At 41.2% G+C, this 22,792-nt stretch overlaps 1 protein-coding gene across 4 annotated transcripts in view; it reads left to right on the forward strand.

Annotated features, from left to right (window-relative positions):
* TNFAIP8 (TNF alpha induced protein 8) overlaps positions 1-22,792 on the forward strand; it is a 63,627-nt gene that overhangs the window by 15,984 nt on the left and 24,851 nt on the right. The window contains exon 1 of one of the 4 annotated variants that reach the window (XM_063321186.1): positions 14,576-14,710. The exons of 1 other annotated variant lie outside the window; for it this stretch is intronic. In XM_063321186.1, coding sequence (XP_063177256.1) covers position 14,710 — 1 coding nt within the window. In that variant the 5' untranslated portion in view covers positions 14,576-14,709. Of the gene's footprint in view, positions 1-14,575; positions 14,793-22,792 lie in introns of those variants that run through there. 2 more of the 4 variants (XM_063321188.1, XM_063321184.1) reach the window with 2 other exon arrangements.

Below are 22,792 nucleotides of genomic sequence, written 5' to 3' on the forward strand. Positions count from 1 at the left end.
TGTTGTATTGCAGCAGCATTTCTGGTACAGCTTGGAAGACTAAGCAGGCTTAACTGGCTGCATTACCATGGGATTGTTATGCACATTACTAGCAAACATATGGCAAGACATGTTTTTCTTTGTGCTTAGCTGTGAAAGCTGCTCTGAGCAGTGTGTGTGATGGTGTAGCAGATGCTTTTGGAGCTCAAGGGCATATGGGGCTGTGAGGTCCTTGGTGGCTTCAGCCCTGCTGTGTGCTCAAGGCTGTGAAGTCCTGACTGAAGCAAAAAGAGACACAGCACGTTTGGCCCCTTCACTTTCTGCGTGTGAGAAACAGTACGGACTGCTTCGTTAGCAAACGTTGGCAGGATTCATCCGTTTGAGACAATTGCAAAAATGGTGGAGAATCTGTGGGCAGATGAAGTTATCTTTGTGTTTGTTCTGAGCACATGCTGCTGAGGTTGCTGCTCCTCTAGAGTTGGCTTGAGGGTGAAAAAGGCCCGACTTAATAAGATAAATACCCGGTCAGCAAGAGAGAAGTTCAGTGATGTTTGTTTATATTGAAAAATACAACATTTCAAGCATCAATAGGTGTGGGGATTGTGGGTACGTGAGCCTCAAAGGAAGCCTGTGGGGTGAGCACTGCGCTGGCGCGATCCCAGGCTGTTGTGGGGAGTGGTTCTGGTGTCATCTTCTTGCCCACCTCCACCAGGAGAACTGGGTGCTGTGCAATGAAAGAGGTGTTTGCTGAAATTAATGGTATCAGGTGTCAATGCTGACAAGGCAGGTGTGATGCAATGACAGCCAAGCTAGGGACGTTGTCGTGGCAGGCCTGAATTTTGGTCTTGAGATGGTCAAAATGCTGTCAGGTTGGGTGCAGGGTGAATGGATAAAAAGAAATGTGATGCACCTAGGAAAAGCTGTTGAGGGCTGGAATGTCCCTTACTTACCAAGCACGCTTAATGCCTGGGTGAATGTAATGGAAATTTGGGCTGAGGAGTAGGCTATCCAAGAGTAGTATTTTTGGAAGAGTGTGGTGTGTGAGTGTTACTTCAAACACAGGAGTCCCTGCGTAATCAGTAAGTAAAGGATTGGGCGTGATAGACACTGCTAGAGCACTGGGTTGGTAGCTGTGGTCAAGGGCTGAATAACTGAAGGAAATACTGTAATGCGAGCTAATAAATTTTTAACCTCAGAACAGAAAAGAGATTACTGGAACCATTTGTTGGCCTATGTGGTAGCTCTAATTGGTTAAAGGGATTATGATACTCACTTACCACTGAGTACGGGGTAAGAAACAAGGCATCCTTAAGCCCACGCATTTCATGCTTTCTGTGAGTTTCTGTAGAAGAACTGAAGCTGTGGTTTATTGTTTAATCGCATACCAAGTGTCTGTGTCTTTCACTGTATGCAGATAAAGAGTCTGTGCATTCCACCGTTGTTGTCTTATCTTTTTCAAAGCAGTAACAGATTGGTTGATTTGTCATGATCTTGTGGCACAGGGCCTTTTCCTTTTGTTTCCAGTTGATGATATCCTCTCTTTGCTGAAGGATTCAAGCGAGTAAGCACTAATTTCATGCACATCTTTGGCTGCCAAAAATATCCCTCGGTCCTGCTCCCATGCTTGTATTATTTCCTTCGTTGTGTCAGCAGAAACATTCATGTTCATCAGACTGGGGAGCTCGATCACGAGATCAGTTAGCCTTTTTTTTTCCCCACAGCAGTTTTTTTCTGCAAATCAGTTCTGCAGTCTGGTGTGCCGTGCAGCTGAACAGATGCTTAAGCTACCGCAGGGACCTCGCAGCCTGGGGTGGGAGGAGAAGCTCCAAAAGCAACCACTTAATTTGGAGGCAATGCTTAAAAGTTTGTATTCGTAGAAGTCTCTCAGTCTTACTTTACACTTAGAAATACTCGTCAGTATCCCATTTCGCTGAAACTAGCCCTGGTCAGATTTCCTCACTTTCTCCTGTGTCTTTTGTCTATCTGTGTTAAGGATGCCACTCAGCTTTCTGGGAGGCATCGCACAAACTCTCACGTTCTTTTGAGCCAAGTTTTATTACTGAAGTTTTGCTTAAATGTGTTGCAGGGTTTAGCCTTACCTAAACTGTAGGAGAAACCTTCTTTTAACCTGATAATTTACCCTGCCACCACTCCCCGTTACCATTCTTCCTTTAGCAAGTTCACTGTCCAACTACACACTAATAGTCATCTGTCATTCACTGGTAACTTTCCATTTAACAAATTAGATCAGGAAAGATAGTAGGTTATTTTCACATGACCTACTTTTTGAGGTAACCATTTCTGAATTATGTTTCAGTTTCATTAACCTCTCTTTCTTTAAAAAACTTTCCATAACCTGGAATGCTGCTGTAAACTAACAGGCTTGTAGTTGGTCAGGTCACTTTTTTCCTCTTTCCATTCCCCTGTGTTGTTTCCTGTTTTGCAGTTTTCCTAAATTACAGATGTAACTTATTCAGCCTTAAATCAATATAATCAACACCTCCGTATAAGAATTGTTTAGGAAATTTTGTAGAATGTTTGGATTCTGAAATATTTTTAGGAAAGGTGTTTGGTTCTCTTTAAGCCAGTTTTTAAAGTATTTTTTTTTTGTTGGAGTATTGAGTATTTGGCTTGTTTCTGAAATGTAAACTTGCATACCAGAAAAACCTATCTTTCAGTAACGCTTATGATCCATAATGTGTATATTGTGCTACTGGAGTTTTTGGCATTTATTAGTGCACCTTGCCACAGTAAAGTGAGAGATTTACCTTGGAATGTAGGGAAATTTGACCCAGGAATATCTAGGTACAATAGATGTATGGAAAACAAAAGATGCTGGGCACTGAGATTTTTTTCATTAATCTTAGCCTTTCTTTAGCTATGGCCAGGGATTTAATTTTGTAGTTAACTCTTACGAATATCTGTCTTCTCAGTATCAGCAGTGGCAGGGTTGCATTCCAGAATGTGTATAAGAAAGGCTGATGTCGCATCTGCGATCCACATGTCTATGTATTGTGTTTTAGATAAACCCCTTCCTGTATAAACATCTCAGTAAATAAATGTGTAGCTGACATACATATGCATGTCAAAATATTCTTATGTTTATTCTAGTAACCATACAGTGTTTTAAAAATAGGCTTCTTTAGCCATTGTTTAATTGTTTCAGTATAGCTTTTCAATGCAAATGTCAAGTCAGTGCACGTGAAGGAAGCACTGGGGTTTTTAAAAATATTTTAAATATTAACTAAGGCAGGAAAACTGGTAGTATTTAATCCTGATCTGCAGTCTCTCTTTCAAAATATATGATTATTTCTTGAACAAGTTAGACCGAATCCTGAGTGATTTGCTGCAGTTCACTGCTTCTCTAAAAGTCAAAATACAGAAGAACACTTAAAATAGCATTAGGTGTGACAATACACAGAAGCCAAGATGCTGTGACTTGCTTCCCTGTTTCAGTTGTATTTTATTAGCTGCTGAACCTGATTTTACTGTTTAGGAGTTTTTTCAACTTGTTCAAGAGATAGGTTGTCTCTTGAAGCTCCATTGTTTACAGATTTGTAACATACCTTTATTGAGCAGGGTAAGGTATTTATTGATGGCAGTAGAAAGTAGATGTAGAATGTAGATGGTAGGATACAGAACATGAAGCGTGATTGATGTACATACTTTTTCGTGCTTCTGTATAAACTCACACTGATAGTTCCCTCATCTACCACCACTCAGATAAAATAAAAAAAATAAACGCCATAACAGGAATTATTTTGGATGATTAAAAGAGCATGTTTTTTTGAGGTGTCTTCCTGTGGATTTTTTGTTCCTAATTCTTAAGAACAATTATCTGGTAGTACACAACACTGTGCTGACGCAATTTCTCCCTTTTTTACATAAACTTAGTTTGTCTTAACAATCCTGATCTTTCCTGCCCCAAACTTATTTGTCAAAAATATTAAGGAGGACAAATGCCCTAGAAAGAGACCAGGTGCTGGAAAGTGGTGGAGATCTCCACTGGATGAATTTTGGCTTAGAAAGCAGAGCCCTGCGGAGCTCAGCTCTAGCAGCTGAAGTGGACAAGGGCAGTAGTAACAAAATGAGTCCCTACAAAGCGTTTCAGGTTTTCCTTCTCGGGGTGGGGTGACACTGGCCTGCAGGTAAGTAGCCACCTAGTCACTTGCCTACTCCCACAAAGGGGTAGGGGAGAGGATCAGAAGGACAAAAGTGGGGAAAAAAAACCCCCACGGGTCAAGATAAAGACAATTCAATAGGTGAAGGGGGGAGAGAAATAAGTAATGCAGAAGCAATCATTTACCACCAGCAGACCAGCGCTCAGCCCATCCCAGAACAATGGCTACTTTGGAAAAACTCCCCCCACCCCAGTTTTCATGCTGATCAATGCGTTACATGGTAAGGAAAATACCTTTGATCAGCTGGGGTCAGCTGTCCCAGCTGTGTCACCTCCTCAGTTCTTGCCCACTCCCAGCCTTCACATGGGAAGGGGGGGCAGAGTGAGGGACAGAGGAGGCCTTGACGCTGCTCTGCAGTAGCTAAAACATTGGTGTTACCAACACTGTTTTGGTCACAAATCCAAAACACCTTAAGGGCTGCAATGAAGAAAGTTAACTCCATCCCAGCCAGACCCAGTGCACTTCTATTGACTCATGTGGAAGGCAGAAAGTACAGTAAATCTTAGTAGGTTTACTAACTTTGCTCTGAAAAACCAAATAATCATACAAATTCATGCTAAAGGCAGCGCTCTGTCTTTATCTGACAGATAACATTTTAATTTAATTCCCAAATTAAGGATTAAATTCTAATGCCCAAAGTGGACTTCTCTACAGTTTATTGTCAATTATCACTTAATTCCCCATAAGCTCAAGCCTCCCATCTGAAGCCTCATTAAATTAAAACAATGAAAGCTGCTATGAATATCTAAATCCTCTTTCTAATAATTACACTATTTTCTTGCTTATTAGTTCATGGTTCTTGAGAATATGTTTTGGAAGTGTAAATCAGTTAGCTACTTCTTTTTTTTTTAATTAACAAGAAGCTTACCTTCTCTCTCTGGTTAAAATTCTCCTTAAAAATGTTCAATATATTCCATATCTCTAAATTTACTCATGTTTTCGTGAGTAAATAACTCATGACTTTCCAACATAAGCATTCTGCTGAGGCTTGAACTGCTTACCTTCCATTATGTAACATGCTGTACTGTTTTGTAAACAGCAGCAACTGACATTTGTTGAAATCATAAAGAAAAGGAAAAATAATTCCTAGAGTGTGGAACCCTACATCTTCCCTTAGACTACAAACCCTTTCATTTAGACTGTTTCATAATTCAAGAAAATGCAGAAATGCAAGTAATACAATTAACAGCTTTGTGAAGTGGATATAAAATGTAGTTGTATCCTTAGAAACTCATATCCAATTGACAGTATAAAACCTCCTGAAAGTAGCTCTTACCGCTGTCTATTGTTGTGAAGGATTTCTAAAGGCAGATTCAGTTGAAAGCAAACAAGTGCGTGCCATCCTCCAAACTGGCAGGATGTAAGCCTGGTTTGACTCAAAAGCTTGACTTGACAAGCCCTATGAGATGTGTCTGCCATCTGTACAGGCAGATTGTGTCACAAGCTGTTGACAGGTCGTTGTGATTAACAGTTGCTCTTTATGAAGAGACTGTATAAACCAGCGCAACTCAGTCTACGGGAACATGATTTTTTGAGTCCTCAGTCCCAGTCCTCAGAGCTAGCTGAAGCACCAGGTTGGTTTCATAAGAAATCTGATGGTTTACTTGCTGTCTGCCAAAACATCTAGGAACTCATGGCAAACAGAAGCTTCCAGTTATTCAATGAAAATGCTTTGCTTGACATTTTTAGCAACTGAAGATGTAGTGGGAGTGTACATGGTGCTTCTCTGCTGTGCTTGTTGGGTAGGTTGGTTGGGCATCTACGTAACTGTTCCAGGGCTTCTGAGAGTGCTTTGGAAGATCCCAGACTTGTCAGTGAATTAGCCCAAAGCCCTTGGGACCCAGCATTATTTTGCAATGCTGTTTCTAAAAACTAGATCCAAGCAGAATAGATTCAGATTGGTTTGTCACCTGTCAAGAGAGGTTGCTGGAGCCTTTCAGAAGCATTTGCAAGATAAATGTGCTGTGGATGGGGGGGTCCTTATTACTTAATCAGCAGTTAGGAGAAGTGGGCAGGTATAACAATTGCAGCACAGTCCTCAGACAAACTGAATTAATATATAACATCATTATAGTGTCTTTTTAAAGAAAAAAAACAGACAAGACCACAGTAGTTTTGATAGTTTCCTTTTTTTTTTGTCTTACACAAATGAACAAAAGTAGATCTTTTGAATGCTTTACAAATTAATATAACTTTTGTTCTAGTTTCAGGCTCACTTTTACAATATAAACAGATAACTCCTATTTTTTAGGACCCTTAATTACTGTAAATTAAAACAAATTATTAAGTGCTAGTCCTTAAAGACTGAGTATAAATTTGGTCTAGTACTCTAATAGGTACTTATGCTTCATTCCACAGAGGAGTAATATTTAAGAAATGCAGATAGGTTGATACTGGGACTGGATCCAGCAAATAATAAATAAAGCATTTGTAACCTTAAAACATGAAAAAGTTGCACAGATGTTTGAGTATACAAGTAGTTCCCATGTAAATCCTTTAAGTAAATGTTGTCATAATTCTTAGTGATCAATATGATGTTGTCTTCTGGTATCTACACATTAGTTATACAAGCTAAAAGCTTTAACCTAATGAGTTATGAAATGTATTTCCCAAGTTACAGATTTATGAACTCTTAAATGTGTTCTTGATCCTTCCTGTTTACATTTTTCTCTATTTTTATTTATTAACTCCAGTGCTTTCTCAGATTCTTTTGTGTTGTACGTGATTATCTACAAGCTGTCTCTGCCTCTGGTGGATCCTGAACTGTGGATGGTCGGAAAGGTGGCTGGTGGCAGTATCACTGTAGATGTCTTGTGCTCTTTTGGCCACTGTTGAAGGTGGAGTTCTGGGACAAATTAGACCTTTGGTCTGGTCTGGTGCAGCTGCTCTGTGCGTTCGCAACCGATTACTTAAAGTGAGGAAAACTTTTAGCTGCATTTTAAAAAAAAGTGTAAGTTCACAGCAGCAAAAGCTGCTAACGCACATGCTTCACTGGTAGCCTTAACTTTTGATCACCCAGCCAGACCTTCAAGTGTGAAACAGTGCGTGAACTGGGAGGTTTCTAGTGCTGTAAGCAATGTGTGTTTTTCCTAATGAAGAGCCTAATGTGTTCTGAGGTTTAAAGGTAGGGTAAGGAAACAGTGCAAAGGAAAGCCTGCCTCCTGGCAGGTTTTTTCTCCAGTGTCAGGCAGAGGCTGACTGACACAAACCACTGGCTCTTTTACTGTCGTTAAGAGAAAAAAAAAAAAAAAAGTGCTTTATGGGAAGATTCTCCACTCCTTCCAGGCAGGTATGATCAACTCAAATAACAGAATACCCTAACTTGTCCCATCTCACAGACAGTATTGTAGTATCTTCTTACAAATCCTGGCAGTCCCGCAGATGGTGGTGGTAGAAAAGAACTACCTGAGAAATTGAAAAAATGTGTGCAGCCAACTTCCCTGAGATTCTGAGTAACCTCAGGGTTACTCAGGGTATTTGGCATTCTCCCTTCATAGTCAGGGGCAGCTTTGGCTGCAGTGGCCATAAGATGATGGAGTCCAGGATCCAAGAAGAGAGAGCCAACTTCTTCGGGGATCTGCTCGGAATAATCCCATGGGATGTGGCCTCAGAGAGAAAGGTTCAGGACTACTGTCTGATACTCAAGGATCACCTCCTCCAAACACAGGAAAGAACCTATGCCGATAAGCAGAAAATCAGCAGAGATGGCAGGAGGCCTACATGGTTGAGCCAGGAGCTCCTGACTAAACTCAGACATAAAAAAGAAACGTACAAGAGATGGAAGCAGGGACGCATGACCCAGGAGGAATACAGAGCTGCTGTCTGAGCATGCAGGGATAGTGTTAGGGAGGCCAAGGATGACCTGGAATTTAATCTGGTGAGGGATGTGAAAAGCAACAAGAAAGGCTTCTACAAGTACATAAGCAGCAAAAGGAAGGCTAAGGAAAATGTGAGCCCACTGCTGAATGGGGCAGGGGAACTGGTGACAAAGAAAAGACTGAGGTACTCTACCCTTGCTCCCTCGCTTAGACCTAGGGTTAGAGAGCACTTAAACTGGATGTACAAAAGTCCATGAGACCTGGCAAGTTGCACACACTTGTGCTGAGGGAGCTGGCTGATGCCATTTTGAAGCCAGTCTCGACTAACTTCTTTCATGACAACTGAAAGAGGTTCCTGCAGGCTGGAAGCAAGCCAGTGTCACTGCTGTCTGCAAGAATGGAGATCTGGGGAAATAAGAGGCAGATCAGCAGCACCTCAGTTCCTGGGAAGATGATGGAGAAAATCCTACTGGAGGGCATTTCCAAACACATGAAGGACAAGAAGGGAATCGAGAGCAGTCACCATGATTTTACAAAGGGGAAATAATGCTTGCCGAACCTTCTACAGTGAAGTGAGCTTGGTAGATGAGAGGAAAGCAGTGGATGTTGTTTACCTCAACTTTGGTAAGGCTTTTGACGCTTAGTCTCCCATAACATCCACCTAGACAAACTGACAAAGTACTTCTTAGATAAGTGCATCGTGAGGAGATCTGAAAACTGGCTGGACAACTAGGCCCAGAGGGTTGTGGTCAGTGGGAAAAAGTCCAGTTGGAGGCAAGTCACTAGTGGGTTGATATCAGGGCCAATGCTGTTTAACCTCTTCATTAATGACCTGGATGCTAGGACAGAGTGCATCCTCAGCAGGTCACAGATGATACAAAACTGGGATGAGTGGTGGATACACCAGCTGGTTGTGCTGCTATTCACAGGGGCTTAGGCAGGCTGAGGAATTAGGCTGAGAGGAGTCTCATAAAGTTCAACAGGGGAAATGCCAAGTCCTGTATCTGGGGAGGAGTGATGTAGAAGTACATGCTGATGTCTGATGGACTGGAAAGCAGCTCTGTAGAGAAAGACCTGTGGGTCCTAGTGTGGACACCAGGCTGACCATGAGCCAGCACTGTGCCCTTGTGGCAAAGGCTGGAAGTCTTTTAGGCTGCATTAGGAAGAGACTTGCTAGCAGATCAAGGGAGGGAATAACTTTTCTCAGCACTGGAGAGGCCACATCTGGAGTATTGTATCCACTTCTGGGCTCCCCAGTACAGGAAAGATATGGACTTGCTGGAACCAGTCCAACAAAGAACCACAAAAATGAATAAGGGACTTATCATGTGAGGAGAGTCTGAGAGAGCTGTTAAGCTTGAAGAGAAGCCTTAGGGGAATCTTATCAGTGGAGAAGAGAGTACTACTAGATTCTTTTCAGTAGTGCCAGTGACAGCACAACAGGCCTTGGATACAAATTGAAATGTATGCAAAGAATACACTTTTTTACTGTGAGGTGGTCAAACAGTGGAATGGGTTGTGCAGAGGTTGCAGAGACCCTCGACACCCAACTGGATGTGGTCTTGGACAGCCTGCTTTAGCAGTGGGGTTTGACTAGGTGACCTCAGCAGATCCCTTCCAAATTTGCCTTAACAAATCTGTGATTCTGTGATTTTGGTGACTACTGAAGTAAGAGTGGAACCAACCCTGGTAAAATATTTTACTACAACTCAGCTTAGAATTTCATCAGACCTTGATCTTTCTCCTCCTCCATCGAAGAGGATTGTTCTCATAAGTGGAGACTTTGGCCATTTGAGCATCAGCACAAATAAACTAAGCTCAGGAAACACTCAGGTCTCCCTCGTGACATTTTTAACCAATGAGCACAGCATTCAGAGCCATCATTTCTGGATGATCCTTATGTTTACATATCTGTTTACTCTGTTTACAAATAGTTCAAAAAATAAACTATTTCTTGTTTTATTTGTACTCATACAACCTCAAGTTGCATCCTCTTCCACAGGGACAAGAAAGGATGTAACCGTGACTTGTTCTCCATCTGCTGCAGTACAGTGATATCTGAAATAGTCTTCCCTGCTGCCTCAGTCAAGGGCAGTATAGTCCTCCAGCATCTGCTGGTACCATGAAAGATCTTAGGGCCTTTCCCAAAGTTGCTGAAATATATGGTGACAAGTCTGAGGAATATGACAAAGGCTCTGAGGTTTTCTTCTGGTATCTGATTTCTACTGAGATTGGGGTAGGCTGCTGCCAGATGTCAGAAGCAATGAATATCACCATATTCTACCTATACGAAATTACTGGAAAAAACAAGTTTCACAGGGTTTACTGCTAACTCCGTGGCTGCTTCTTTCTCTGTCTTGAACTGATTTCCCTCATACCTGTTGACTATGAAAAATAACTGACAGCTTTATTCTGGTTTTTTGGCAAAAATTTGTATATGTCCTGGTCCTTGTCATAACACTTGTATTTCCAAGCTACTCTACAGATTATCACAGTAAATTGAAATTGTTTCTGTCAGCATTAACAGTTTATATTCACTAGACTTAAATAGTTAAATCATTTCCTTTTCTCAAAGAGGTAAGCTGACTGCGCTTCTTTTCCAGAAGATCATCCTGCTTTGAATTTTCCCCACAAGAGGTGCTGGAGTCACAACTGCAAGGGCTTAGAGCTCTGCCACTAAGGAGTTCCTCTTCATCTTCTGCACTGTCTCTGAAAGAAGCTAAAACAGAATTTAACCTTCTCTAGAACCGCAAACTGTGCCTCTGTTATTTAACATTGCGGCCACTCATAATCGTCCACATATTCAGAACAGGAAGCAGTGCTGTTGCTGGTAGACTGTCTTCCTGTGTTTGCCTCCAACTGCATCTCACATCCACCACATCTTTGAACACCTGCCAGAAGTGGGCTGTTTTTCTTATTTCTCTCTTCTGCATTTGGACACAGACTGTATGTTTTCCATTTCGCTTGCAGCGATATCATCATGCTCATCACTCCTTATGTTTGTGACATCCTGCCTAACTGTAGCAGAATGTGTGATGTCATCAGCTGACACAGTATTTCATACCATATTGCACACAAATTGGTGCAAGGCATCAGCACTCCCTGAAGACAGCTGTGATCGCAGTTCTTCTGAGAATTTTAAATTTCTTTCTGTGTAATACAAGGCTAGACAAGGTTTTTGGGGAAATAGCCATCCAGATTCAGGTGGCATGGAAGTTGCTCTCCTCCGCGTGGTAGCACACTTGGATGGGTAAGGCACAGCATTTCTGTATACCCCTGCACAGCAGCTCCATGTGGTACAGGATATCTAGAATCTTCCCACTGAATTAACAGCTGTCATGCTTTAGTGTTGACAGTTAACAACCATAATGTGTCACAGAAACAGAAGTATGAGGTCTTTCTCCCGTGTAAGAAAGTCATTGACTTTTGGGAGGTTATCTTACAAGATAACTCAGTTTGGTTAAACATCTGGGCTGATAGCGAGAGGCCCAGGACAAAGGTTCAAGATAACACATGTTGAATTAAGAATTCCTAAGGCTTACCTTTCTTTTTAATTTAAGAAGTAATGGCTTTTCTGTTTCTGAGCCTGTTGATTCTCAGCATTGCAATTGGACGCATGCCTTTCTCCCCCCTCAGTCTGAGGTACGTGTTTCTACTGAGCATTTCTGCCTCTTCTTCAAAAAAGCTCAGGAATCCCTGGAGTGCTGGAACAGCTTCCCTTCCCAGATCCTTCCCCTGATGTCATCTGAACTGTTTTGGCTGTGTAAATGTGTGGATTTCTCAGCATTTGTCAATTTTAAGTGCATTTGTCAATTTTAAATGCAGCGTTATCTATGCAAATGATATCCTGTGTCTTCCTCTCAGGCCTCAGTTGGGTTCCTTAGTATTTTCCTTTCATCAGGGATAGTGTTTCACAGGGCACCTTAGTCGGGCATCAGTGTCTTGTGTAAAGGAGCCTTTCAAGGTTTCAACCATGAGTGGTCATATGTTTCTTCTGGAGGAAAACAAGGGTGAACATGCATGAGCACTTGCCTGAAGGAGATGTGAAGGCCATTTATTAATCACTAGAGGTTTTTCCAGATATATTCCGTATTCACGTCCATAGTCCTCTGTCTTTCTGCCTCAAGTGCTGTCAGCTGATTTTGAGATTCAAAGATTGTAAAGAAACTGAGAACGCAGCAGCATGTTCCAGCTATTTGTGTCCTCCTGGAGGGAGGAGATGTGAGCGCGTCTCCTGTCCCAGCAGCTCCAGTCGTGCTTAGTCATGATGTGGCTGGATCTCTTAAACGTATTGATTACTGGTAACATACAACCGCCTAGGTGGTGTACAGTTCAGGAATATTCCTAAGGCATGCACGCTTCACCCACAAACCACGGTGCTTTCCATATCCACTCTGCTGTATTCCTAAATGGATGTAAAAATATAAATACATATTTCATTTTGAGGGAATATCAGGCATTATGAATACAGTTAAACAAAAGCCTTGCAAGTGCCTTCACAGATTCTTCACAGGTGCATGTTTTTCTCACTACCTGGACTTTATTTTTCATAATGTTGCTATCCTTGTTTTTGATGGAGGCATATCAGACACTGTGATCAATAGCTGGTCTCCGGTTCAGTGCAGAAAAAGATACAATTTATTTGTTGAGGGTTGGCAGTTCTGCTCAGATACAGAAGATAAGGTTTCATTTGTCTTATTTAGTCAAAATAACATTTATATCTAGTTTGAGTTTTAGTATAAAACACCTGTGAATAATTAACTGCCCTGTACAGCCCATTTTAGTGTAGGTATTTATTTGTAGTTACAGTGTTTTTACCCTATGAAACCAGTACTATGTGAAATCAGAAACCTCTTCCTTTATACCTGAGGGGTTTGCCATAAGAGATTTGGGGAGGAAAAAGCTGCTGTCTTGTTCACTGAGGGATTTCAGCACACAGCCTGGGTAGGACATCAGTACCCCTGAAGAGAGCTGGCCAACTTACATGGGATTCATGACCACCAGTAGGTTGGGTAAGGGCTTACCTGAGCATCAGCAGAAGAAGTTGACAAGCATGAAGTCCTTGTTCCCCTCTGGAGAGAGGCACTCTACTTTGAATGGAAAGGCAGTGCCTGTTTGGCCCCAAAATTGATATCCTGGAGCTTTCACCTCTGAAACAAGGCCTTTTGATGCATGAAGGTTGCTAATACATGAATTCAGACTAAATATCAGTTGTGGGGCTTGGGGTTTTTTCTTTATATATTGAGGTTAGTAACAGCTTCAAGACGATAAAAAAATCTTATTTCAAGTCTCAGTCTAGGTTGAGCATCTCAAATCCATTTCAGTTCTGATTTCAGTTAGAAACCATTTGTTGAAAAGCCATAAGTAGCTCCAACTTGGGGATCAGATAAGATGAGCATGAATCTCTGTGGTCATCAAATACATTACTTACTTATCTTTGTTGTACGAACATTATTAACTGTGTTGTTCCTGGTTTTTGTTGTGCACATTGGCCTGTGTACATCTATAGTTCTGCAAAGAATTTTTAAGCTGCATCTAAAGGAGGGAGATGGCATCAATGTGTAACGCTTTTTGAAAGGTAGAAATTCATAGAAACAATATCTCAAAGGATCTGGAGAAATAGATAGACAGTAGGTACCCAATAGGTGTTCTTTGTGTGTGTGCGTGTATGCATCATCAATGAGGGCTCCACAGAAACCTGTACTGCCCAGAGTCATGCAGGGATTACTGACATTTGCTATACCTTATCACTTAAAAATGCAGTATTTCATGATGAGTGTAACTTGCATGCTTCTTAAAAACTAGAGAAATAAGAAAATGCATCCAGTTCACAACTCTAAGACAAAGCAGCAGTGTCTGTCAAGAATCAGTCATCACAAAATCATAGTTTTTATTAGCAATTTTTTTAAAACTTTTTAACAATGTTTTTTGCCAAACATTATATTAAGACAGATTTCTTTATTGGTATTAGATACTTGCATATTTTAGTGCAGTAGGTTCTTTTTTCTTTTCATTACTTCCCTATGCATTCGCTACTAAGTGTTTGTATTTCACCTATTTCTGATTAGTATTGCAATAAATGCCAGAAACTCACTATGACAAATAGGAATTTCTGTTTCTTCCCTGCAGTCAGTACAGTCAAAACCCTGTAACTACTGATGAGATGGCTATCCTTGTGCTTCCTATCGTGCCTGTGATTCTTACGGCGAAGTTTTCCCTTCTTCACTTCTGATTGACTTTGTTTGATAAACTGGTACACTTACTTCTAGATTTCCAGGTATTTACACGTGGAGCCTGCTGTGTTTAAATTCCCTAAGAATTTTGAAAAGAAATTTGATTATTTGTGCAGCGACTGCTGAAGAGCTATCTTGAATTGGTCACAAGCTTGAAGGTCAGTCTGCATTTACAGTATAAACTGTGGAGTAAAAACCACAGAGGATTGTGAAATCCAAACTCTCAGGAAATGGGGAAACATGATGGCTTTAGTATTATGTTGCCCAAACATGTTCACTGTTTACTGTCAGATAGGCTTCTACTGGCTTTTTCCAGATACCAAAAATAAGTTGTGTTATGCAGGTGTTGGAATGATCTGTTTTGGGAAGGCGTTGCATTAGCTTTGAGTCAAATATATTTGTAGTCTGGCCTTATAATGCTACATTTCACCTCTGCTTTTCCATTCATCGACTAGACTTGCTACTGTTTTCTGCCTGCAGTCAAGTGCGCTGAGATCAAGTAAGCCTGTTTGGATATAAAAATCCAATTTGAATGGAACAGCTGTATAGCCAAGTGAACATAGGAGCTTTCTGCTGAATAGGTGATGTTTTACTGCTTTCAGTTAATGTGTTCTTTAGTACTATTCTTTTAGTTTCACAGTTAAGACAAGCAGGTCATGTCTAGTATTTGATAAAGAACGGAGATTTATTTTTTCAATTTCACTTACAGAGATGAAAAACGTGCTAACTCCACATTGACTTAAAATATGGATCAAGAAGTTGGGGAAAATCTTACCTGCATTGTTTAGAGTAATGGGCATATTTTAAGTGGTGGCAATTCCGGCTTCATCTTCTTTTCATGGGGAATGTGAATGCATTTGTTCAGAGGTTTATTATTAAATGCTTCAAGGTGACCAGGAAGTAGAAAACATAGATGTAGTGTTTGTTTTATTTTCTTAGACTTGCAAACACATGGTAGGCAGGTGTCTCTAACCAACACTGATTAAACTAGAATAGCCTAGTTTGTCTTACTGCATCTGTGTTACTATAATTTAAAAATGTCTGCTAAGATTTTAATTGACATGCAGAACAAATAAGTGACTAATACTTGGGGGGAAAAAAGGTTGGGGGAATGTTCCCCAGATAATTGCAATTTTACAGTGTACACAGAAACAACTACTATTATGTAATTTTAGGTAAACAATCCTTCCTCCACCATTTGAGTTGCTCTTAATTTTCAAAGGAAAAAACTCCTCTGACTTTTTGAGTTCTCACAGAATTACTGAGAATTTTTTTTTTTCCTGGAAGTGACGCAAAGAAAAACGTAACTCCCGGGCGTGTTTTGCAGGCTTAGTGAAGGTTGTATGTGCAGTCTTTGTCCATGGCATTCCCCGGTTATAATGGGCATTTTAATTCTGCACAGTAGTGATATTTGTGATTTCTTGGCATCGGACCTGATATCACTGCTACACACCAGGTGAGAGGCCATCAGGGTTCCCGATGATTAGATGAGGGCTGAGGCTCATCTCCCTTCCCACACAGACCTTCCCCACTGCTCTTTCACCCTGTCTGTGCCTTACTGGGGACCTAGGACCTATTTTGGCATGATCTCTCTTCACAGAGGTGACTAGAGCATGAAGAGTCCCTCTTCTATTTGAATTCCTGAAATAGGGGAGACTACTCCAGTACAGACCCCTCTTTCATACTCTACCCCCTTGCATTATCCGCTATCCCCCTGATTTATGCTGTCTCCGCGCATGAAACAATCCTGCGTGTCTGGTGAGAGGAAAGGCTGCCTCTGACTTTGGAGCTGGCAAGGTGAGTTATAGGTATCTTAAAACCTCTCCGCCAGGGGGCGGGGGGAAAGGTTGTGTTATCCCACTTCGGAAGGGCCATGGCAGGATAGGGAAGGGAAAAACATACAGGCAGAGCAGGGCTTGATATTGGGGGCACGGGATGAGATCATGAGTAGCACAGTTGCATCCGTACCTTGAAGAGATACTTGAAATTTTAGTATGGTTTCAAAGTCACAGAGCCAAGTTGTTATCACTGTATCGGCCATTATGCTCCTGTCTTGATATAAGCATCCTCTAGGTAGATTTAAGTCTTTTTTCAAACATATCTGGGATTTGGCTAGCGAAAAATAATAGACGTTTCCTGCTGCTGCCTGGTGTGTTGACAGCCAATTTCAGGAGACAGCCACTGTGTCAAAAGCATTTAGTTCTCCAGATTTTCCATTCCACCATGTACAGACAAAACACAATTTCAGCCTTTTTGCGTGAGTTGCAACGTGAAACGTTAACATGGGGCTGTACGTGAAGCCACTCGACTTTTTTACTTGCCCTTTGCTGCTGGTCCTGCTGTGTTTCCTAGGCTGGAACAAAACACAATCCTGAAGACCTGTTTGTTTTTTTTCTCAGGGTGCTGTTGCCACCTCGTGGCATTGGCCAAAACCAGCAACAAATGGTCTGTGTCCAACATCAGTCGCTGACAGATGTTGCGAGTGAGATGGATGTGGGATGTGCACGCAGGAGTGGGTGGGTGGATGTGGATGTGGGGGGGGTCTCTTTTGAGGCTGTACTTCTACACAACGCTCAAAAGTTGGTTATGTGGGTGCCCTGACCCCTGTGCATCAACAGCGGCACAGTTGGTGGTAATCTTTATTCTTTTTCTTCTTCCAGTAATTTTCTAAAGTGGACAAAGATATTCACTGTTGTCCATACTGAGCCTCACATTTTGAAAACACACTGTAAAGTCCTCAGCCTTGAGGAAGAATTGCAGTACCACAACCCCGAGAGAGCAGCCGCCTAAACAGTAAATCATTTAAACTATGTTCCATAATTCAGCTTTCGGCAAACGAGATGTTGAGCAAAAAGACTAGGAAGTCTTGTTCAGATCTTGTTATCCATGTCTCTTTTTTTGAAACTGAATACTTTAAATAGTTCATGAAAGTCTTGCAATAACCCTGTGAAGTGGTATTCAGTTTGGCCTAGACCGAGTGCAAACTCTGTTGTTTTTGTTGCTAAAGCATTTTGAGAGCTGGAGTATGAATTTCCTGTAAAGTAGATAAAATACTTGAAAGGTTAGGCATGCTTCTACTAAATGAACTCATTTGGGCTCCAGCAAAAATTCCTGAGGTTTTTTGTTTTTGTTTTTAATTGGAACTCACAGCAAAATCCTGAGTTTTTGGAAATCATCCAAGCCCTTCTTTTGTGAGAGAATTACTTAACTTCTAGCTGCAATTCATTTATTATATATTTATTTAAAAAGAAAGAAAGAAATAAAAAAAAAGGTCAGAGAGCTATTTTAGGTTAAAATTCTCCTAGCCAAAAAATAAATATCAATGGTAAGCTATAGCTGGGATCTTCCTTATGTGGACACTACTGCCTATGCTGGCATGGTAGGTGGAAAGAAGAGGAACATGGTTCTGCTCTGACAGTGACTCTCACTTGGTCCAGCCTAAAATGCTGATCTCCCGAAGTGTGCTTTAGTTACAAAAATGTCACCATAGGCCAGGGGGAGCAAGTGCTGAAAATCTTCCTTGTAAGGCTGCCATAAGAGATGAATTTTTAAATTTGTGTGGGTACTGGGAACTGATTTTCAGCACTTGTTCAGCATAGTCTTAGTTAATATTTCCCCAAAAGAAATCCAGTCCTTGCAAGTACTTTTCCAGACTCTTAATGTGGCTTCAGTCTAAGCTTTAGGCAAATAATAAACTGATTTAAAACCGATTTGGAACATGCAGAAATCAATATGGTTCTTTGAATGAACACCACATAATTAGGTACATCTGGCTTGTGAATGTAAACTATAGCTAAACTGAATTTTTAAAGAGCAAGCTTTGCTTAGGTTTAATATCCATTTAAATCCCTCTTTTAATCTGTTTTAATTAAACTTGAACTAAAAGGAGATTATTCTCATAGCTTGGTATTTTTCAGCTTTGTTTGATTTAAAGTTTTATCTAGATAAGATTGCATTTGATATGCAAGTGGTGTTTTGACTGTTTGCATGATTAATGGCTTTGGCATCGAAAAGAAAAAGGGCATAGTTTGATTGTTACGCGTTAGCAAAACACTTGGATCGTTTGCTTGGGACTGGAACCCAGCCCTCGCAAACTGAGACACATGTGTTTTCCCATATGTATGCTGCTTTTATACGAACAAAAGCCTTTTTTTAAGGTAATATTCAATTTTCTGTTCTGCCAGCATCACCGCCATACCTGTAAAAAAAAAAAAGAAAAATGTACTTCTATTAGCCATACACTCCAGTAGCCCTGTTTAAAACATACTGTATTTAGCACTAGTTTAGGCATTTTGTGTTCAAGCTCTTTTTGACTTTTGGCTGCGTGATACTAGATTTTCTGTTTTTAATTAAAATACCCCTTTCAATTAAAATTGTTCCAGCATTATGTTTTGGTGCATAAGTATCTGGCAGTACCTCTTTTCTTAGGTCTTGCTGAGAGTGGGTCTGGTGTAAGTATCTCTTCTTATGGTCTGTGGTGACGCTGTCAGTCTCTGTGTAGCACATTGACTCCCCACTCATCTGGGGAATCTGTGACGCTTTTCTGTGATTCCTGTTTCTGATGCAGGGTTTTTTCGTGGTTATGTTTTTGGCATTCTGCCCCTCAGATTTCTTCTTAGACCTTTCCTTCATTTTTTCAAAGGCTGCAATGTCATATAACAACACAACTGTTTCATAAGAATTTTATCATAAACTACCGCTGGGAAGCTTATTTTTCTGTGTGACAAAACTAGCACAGATCTGCTGTATTCTTTACCAAACTGGAGGATTGCACCTTCCTACTCATGCAGGTCTCTTTGTCATTGTCTCATTCTCTTCAGTGCTGCCTTTTGCTTGGCATAGCTGTGTTGGCAGTAGCAATCTGCGTGCACTCCTTTTAAAGGAAAAAAATAAAATAATAAGGGAAGTTTTTGGTGTCTGGAGAAACAGTGCTATAAGCCTGTTACCACCTGTTGCAGTCCTTGGTGCAAGGCCCTCAAAAGACAGCTAGCCTTGACAATCTCTCTTTTAACTTCTATCACATCCTCTCTGAACTCCTGAACATTCAGCAGCCATCATTGATTATCACCTATTTGTGGGTAGCAGCCAAGTCACTGAATGTTTGCTCTTGAGAAATTGTTTATACTTGCTCCTGTACTGAAACCTTGTCTTCAGTAACTGGTAACTGCTGGATAAATAAGAGCCTCTCAGTGCATGGCATCTACATGGCTACAGTAAAACCATGTTAATTTTTAGTGGGTTTGTACAACATGATACCTACAGTCAAGGCAACAGAATTATATCAGAGTTCTCCGAAGTCATGGCATTGGCTCTGTGTGTGAATTTGCAGAGTTGTTTTGAAAGAAAAAAGGTAAGCTCAGCTCGAGGCCAATAGTTGGGGATCAGTGTAAGGCGGTGTCCCAGTCCTGTGCTGAGGCTGTGCTGTGGCTGAAACGACCCTCAATTAGTGGCAGATTCAGATTAAGTTTACAAAGGCTTTTTTGAGGCTAAATTAAGATGTTTTATTGCCTCCTAACCACAGAGCGTTTGAGTAGAGGCAACGGCAGCTTAAAAACAACGGTTGCTATTTGGAAACCAACAATCTCAGCGTGTTTGTAACAGGGACAGGGGTTTGGAAGGTGCATGCTGCACAGTACTCGTGGCAGGTTGTAAGGTGGTTACTGGCATGTTGTCTTCTTGGGCTATCAGCACTGAAAATACATAGGTGTGTGGCCGTGGGTATTGCACGGGTGGACATTGTAAACTGTACAGATGAGACCACGGGGAGTTTCAAATTTCATAGCAAAGTTATGTTCAATATTAAGCAAGTTCAACTTTATGAAGCCTTTTGTGCGTGTATCTTCCTACCCTCTCCTGTTTGCTCTCTGGGGGAGAAGAGCCGAGGAGAGAAGCCTCTGTGAGGCAAGTTTTACTGTATCCATATGGAAACCAGGATCTGTCCCCTAACTTGGTGGGCTCATTTGTGAATCTGTTTGTCACCCCATACTGCTGCTTATTCTGCCAGTTTGTTATCAGAAAGGAGGTCTTTAGACATACTTTTGTGCAGCTTACTCTATGGTGAAGCCCTAAGTTTTGGTTCCTTTAACTGAAAGCCACACCAGCAGTGTGGTGTGGGTTCGTACAACACCAGCTTTGCCATATGTTTCTCTTGCCATTTGGAAATGAAAGAATGGACAGCCCTTAATAAAGCCCTAGCAGGTGGAGAATGGATGCTGAACAGGAGGGTAGAGAAACAGGCGAGGAGGACAGCACAGGGGAGGGGGGTGAATAGGATGGAGCACTGGATGCCAAGCATGGTGCAGAAGCTGTTGAGGGATCTCCTGATCCCTTGAGCTGGGACTTCTTGTAATTCGTTAACCCCATGGTAGAAAGATACACCAGAGTATCATTTGTGGGTCTGCCTGATAAGTGGAAGTATTGTGAATGCTTCAACAAGTGCCACAAACATTGTCATCTGCATTGGTCTGAAGTCTGATGTACAAAGGGGAAATAATGAGTTAACGATATGGAATAGCAAGCAGTGACCCAACAGGCCAAAACCAGGAGTACCCATATTTTTCAGATCTGGCTTATAGATCAGTCTGCTAATGTTTTGGTTTATCTTGTCTCTCTAGCTTTCAGTGGACTGAATTTTCAGAAGATGAAAACAGTACCTGGTGTATGGTTTATGCATGTGAAGACAAATCGCTGAAAAATTCTGCACCATAGATAACTGAGATGTTAAGAGTTGTGCTGTTAGATGAAAACGCTGGATGCTGTATGTTGAAAACAGTATTTCTGACATCAGTCAAAACCTAAGCACGGTTTAGATTATTTTGATATATGTGTGTGTTATGGTAGAAGATAAATAGAAATCAGGAGTAAAGTTTGGCTACAGCAACAAAACATGGGCTATTACACCTAGTACTTTTAGTTACAGAACTGTATAAACAGTGCTATTAAAATCACACAGCTAATCAAAACTCCTCTTTTTAGTGTAAAATAATATTAAACCCCAAATTAACAAAATTGCATAAGAGTTGGAATTTGTTTTTGCCACACCCACACTACACAGACAGTGCATATTGCAAACACTCTCTTTTGCAATAATAGAAGTAACACAACTACAGATGGTGTTGCTCTACCTCTGGGTTAGGAAATAACTTTAAAATAGCCTCTTGGTTTGCTAATTTGAATGTCTGTGTGTAACTGTTTAAGTGCATAACTGAAAGCAGAACAACTTGGATACAGCACAGGAAAATTGAATTATTTTTTTTCCGCGACTCTGTGCTCCTGCCTCCAACACCTTTCCTCTCCCTGTGCAGTGCCGTGCACCCATGCATGCGCCTCTCCCTGTGCATGCGCCTTGGCACACAGGTGATGTCTGTGTGTGGCAGCGGCAGAAGGCACAGACAGCAGCCAGGGCTGCACTGCTACGCACCTGGGAGGATGCCTGGCAGGTGGGTTTCTGCATCTAAGGAGATGGGCAGTGCCGGAGGAGGCAGCAGCTCCTTGCTTTGTGCTGGAAGATCTCGGTGCTCTGTAGGGATGCCAAAGAGCTCCTCCACCAGTCCTAATAGGGAAGGGCTAGAAAACAAGAAGGTCGCCTGTTTTATAAACCTGTGCATCATGAAACTTGGTGCAGTTGTGATCTGCCTGCCTGAAAAAATGGTTGTAGCGGTACTGGAAGAGACGCATTAAAGGATGAATGGAGCAGGCCGAGGGCACACTTCTACATTGTCTTTGACTGTTTACTCAATCAGTAACTTCTATAAAAAGATCTTTCTTTTTCTAAAACCTATAAGTTAACAGGGCATCACTTGCAGTTAATTTCCTAATGATATCTCAGTGTGGCTTCCAGGCTTTTGAATGTAACAGTTTGCCCTCTTTTTTCCCCATGAATGGTTGTCTTGTACCTTTTTTCTGAAATACAGTATAATTATCTTGTTGCCCTTCTGATAGAGCAGCATATCTGGAGATTCCATAAACGCGTACAGACCAGGCATGCTGTACGTATTTCTGCTTGGGAGATCTTGAATTGAAATACAACAATCTTACATCTCGTTCCTTTTAGTTCTCAAACATTAGTTTGAGAAAAACTCACGTATTTGAGAATTGGTGAAATGCATTTACAGTCATGGGTGTATCACATCGTTTCTCATTACATTTTGCAAATGATACATATGCAGACATAATACATGTGAGTGTTTCAGGTCAGTATCCAATGTTCTCGTCCTGTTTCAAAACTTGCATTATGTGCCTGTAATCCACATCCATTGAAGAGTGTCAGAAGTTGAAAATTTGTCAACCCAAACCCCTTGTATCAGAAATAGGTACAACTTGTTGGGGCTGTAGAAGAGAGAGGGCGTAAGCTTTCCTTATATCACTGCACGATTGCTAAATGGCAAAGTTTACATAATCCCTAGGTTATGCATCTAAGTATGGTATCTTTGAGTTTACTCTGTGGAAACAGCTGGTTGAAAAGCTTTGTTTGTAGTACTACTGTGGAACCTAGTACTTTGTTTAACTATACAGTCTTACATGGGACAGTGTAGTGCAACACTTTCTCATCATTAATCCACACAACGTTTTCCATCCATGC

This window comes from Chroicocephalus ridibundus, chromosome Z, assembly GCF_963924245.1.
Source record: "Chroicocephalus ridibundus chromosome Z, bChrRid1.1, whole genome shotgun sequence".
NCBI lineage: Eukaryota > Metazoa > Chordata > Aves > Charadriiformes > Laridae > Chroicocephalus > Chroicocephalus ridibundus.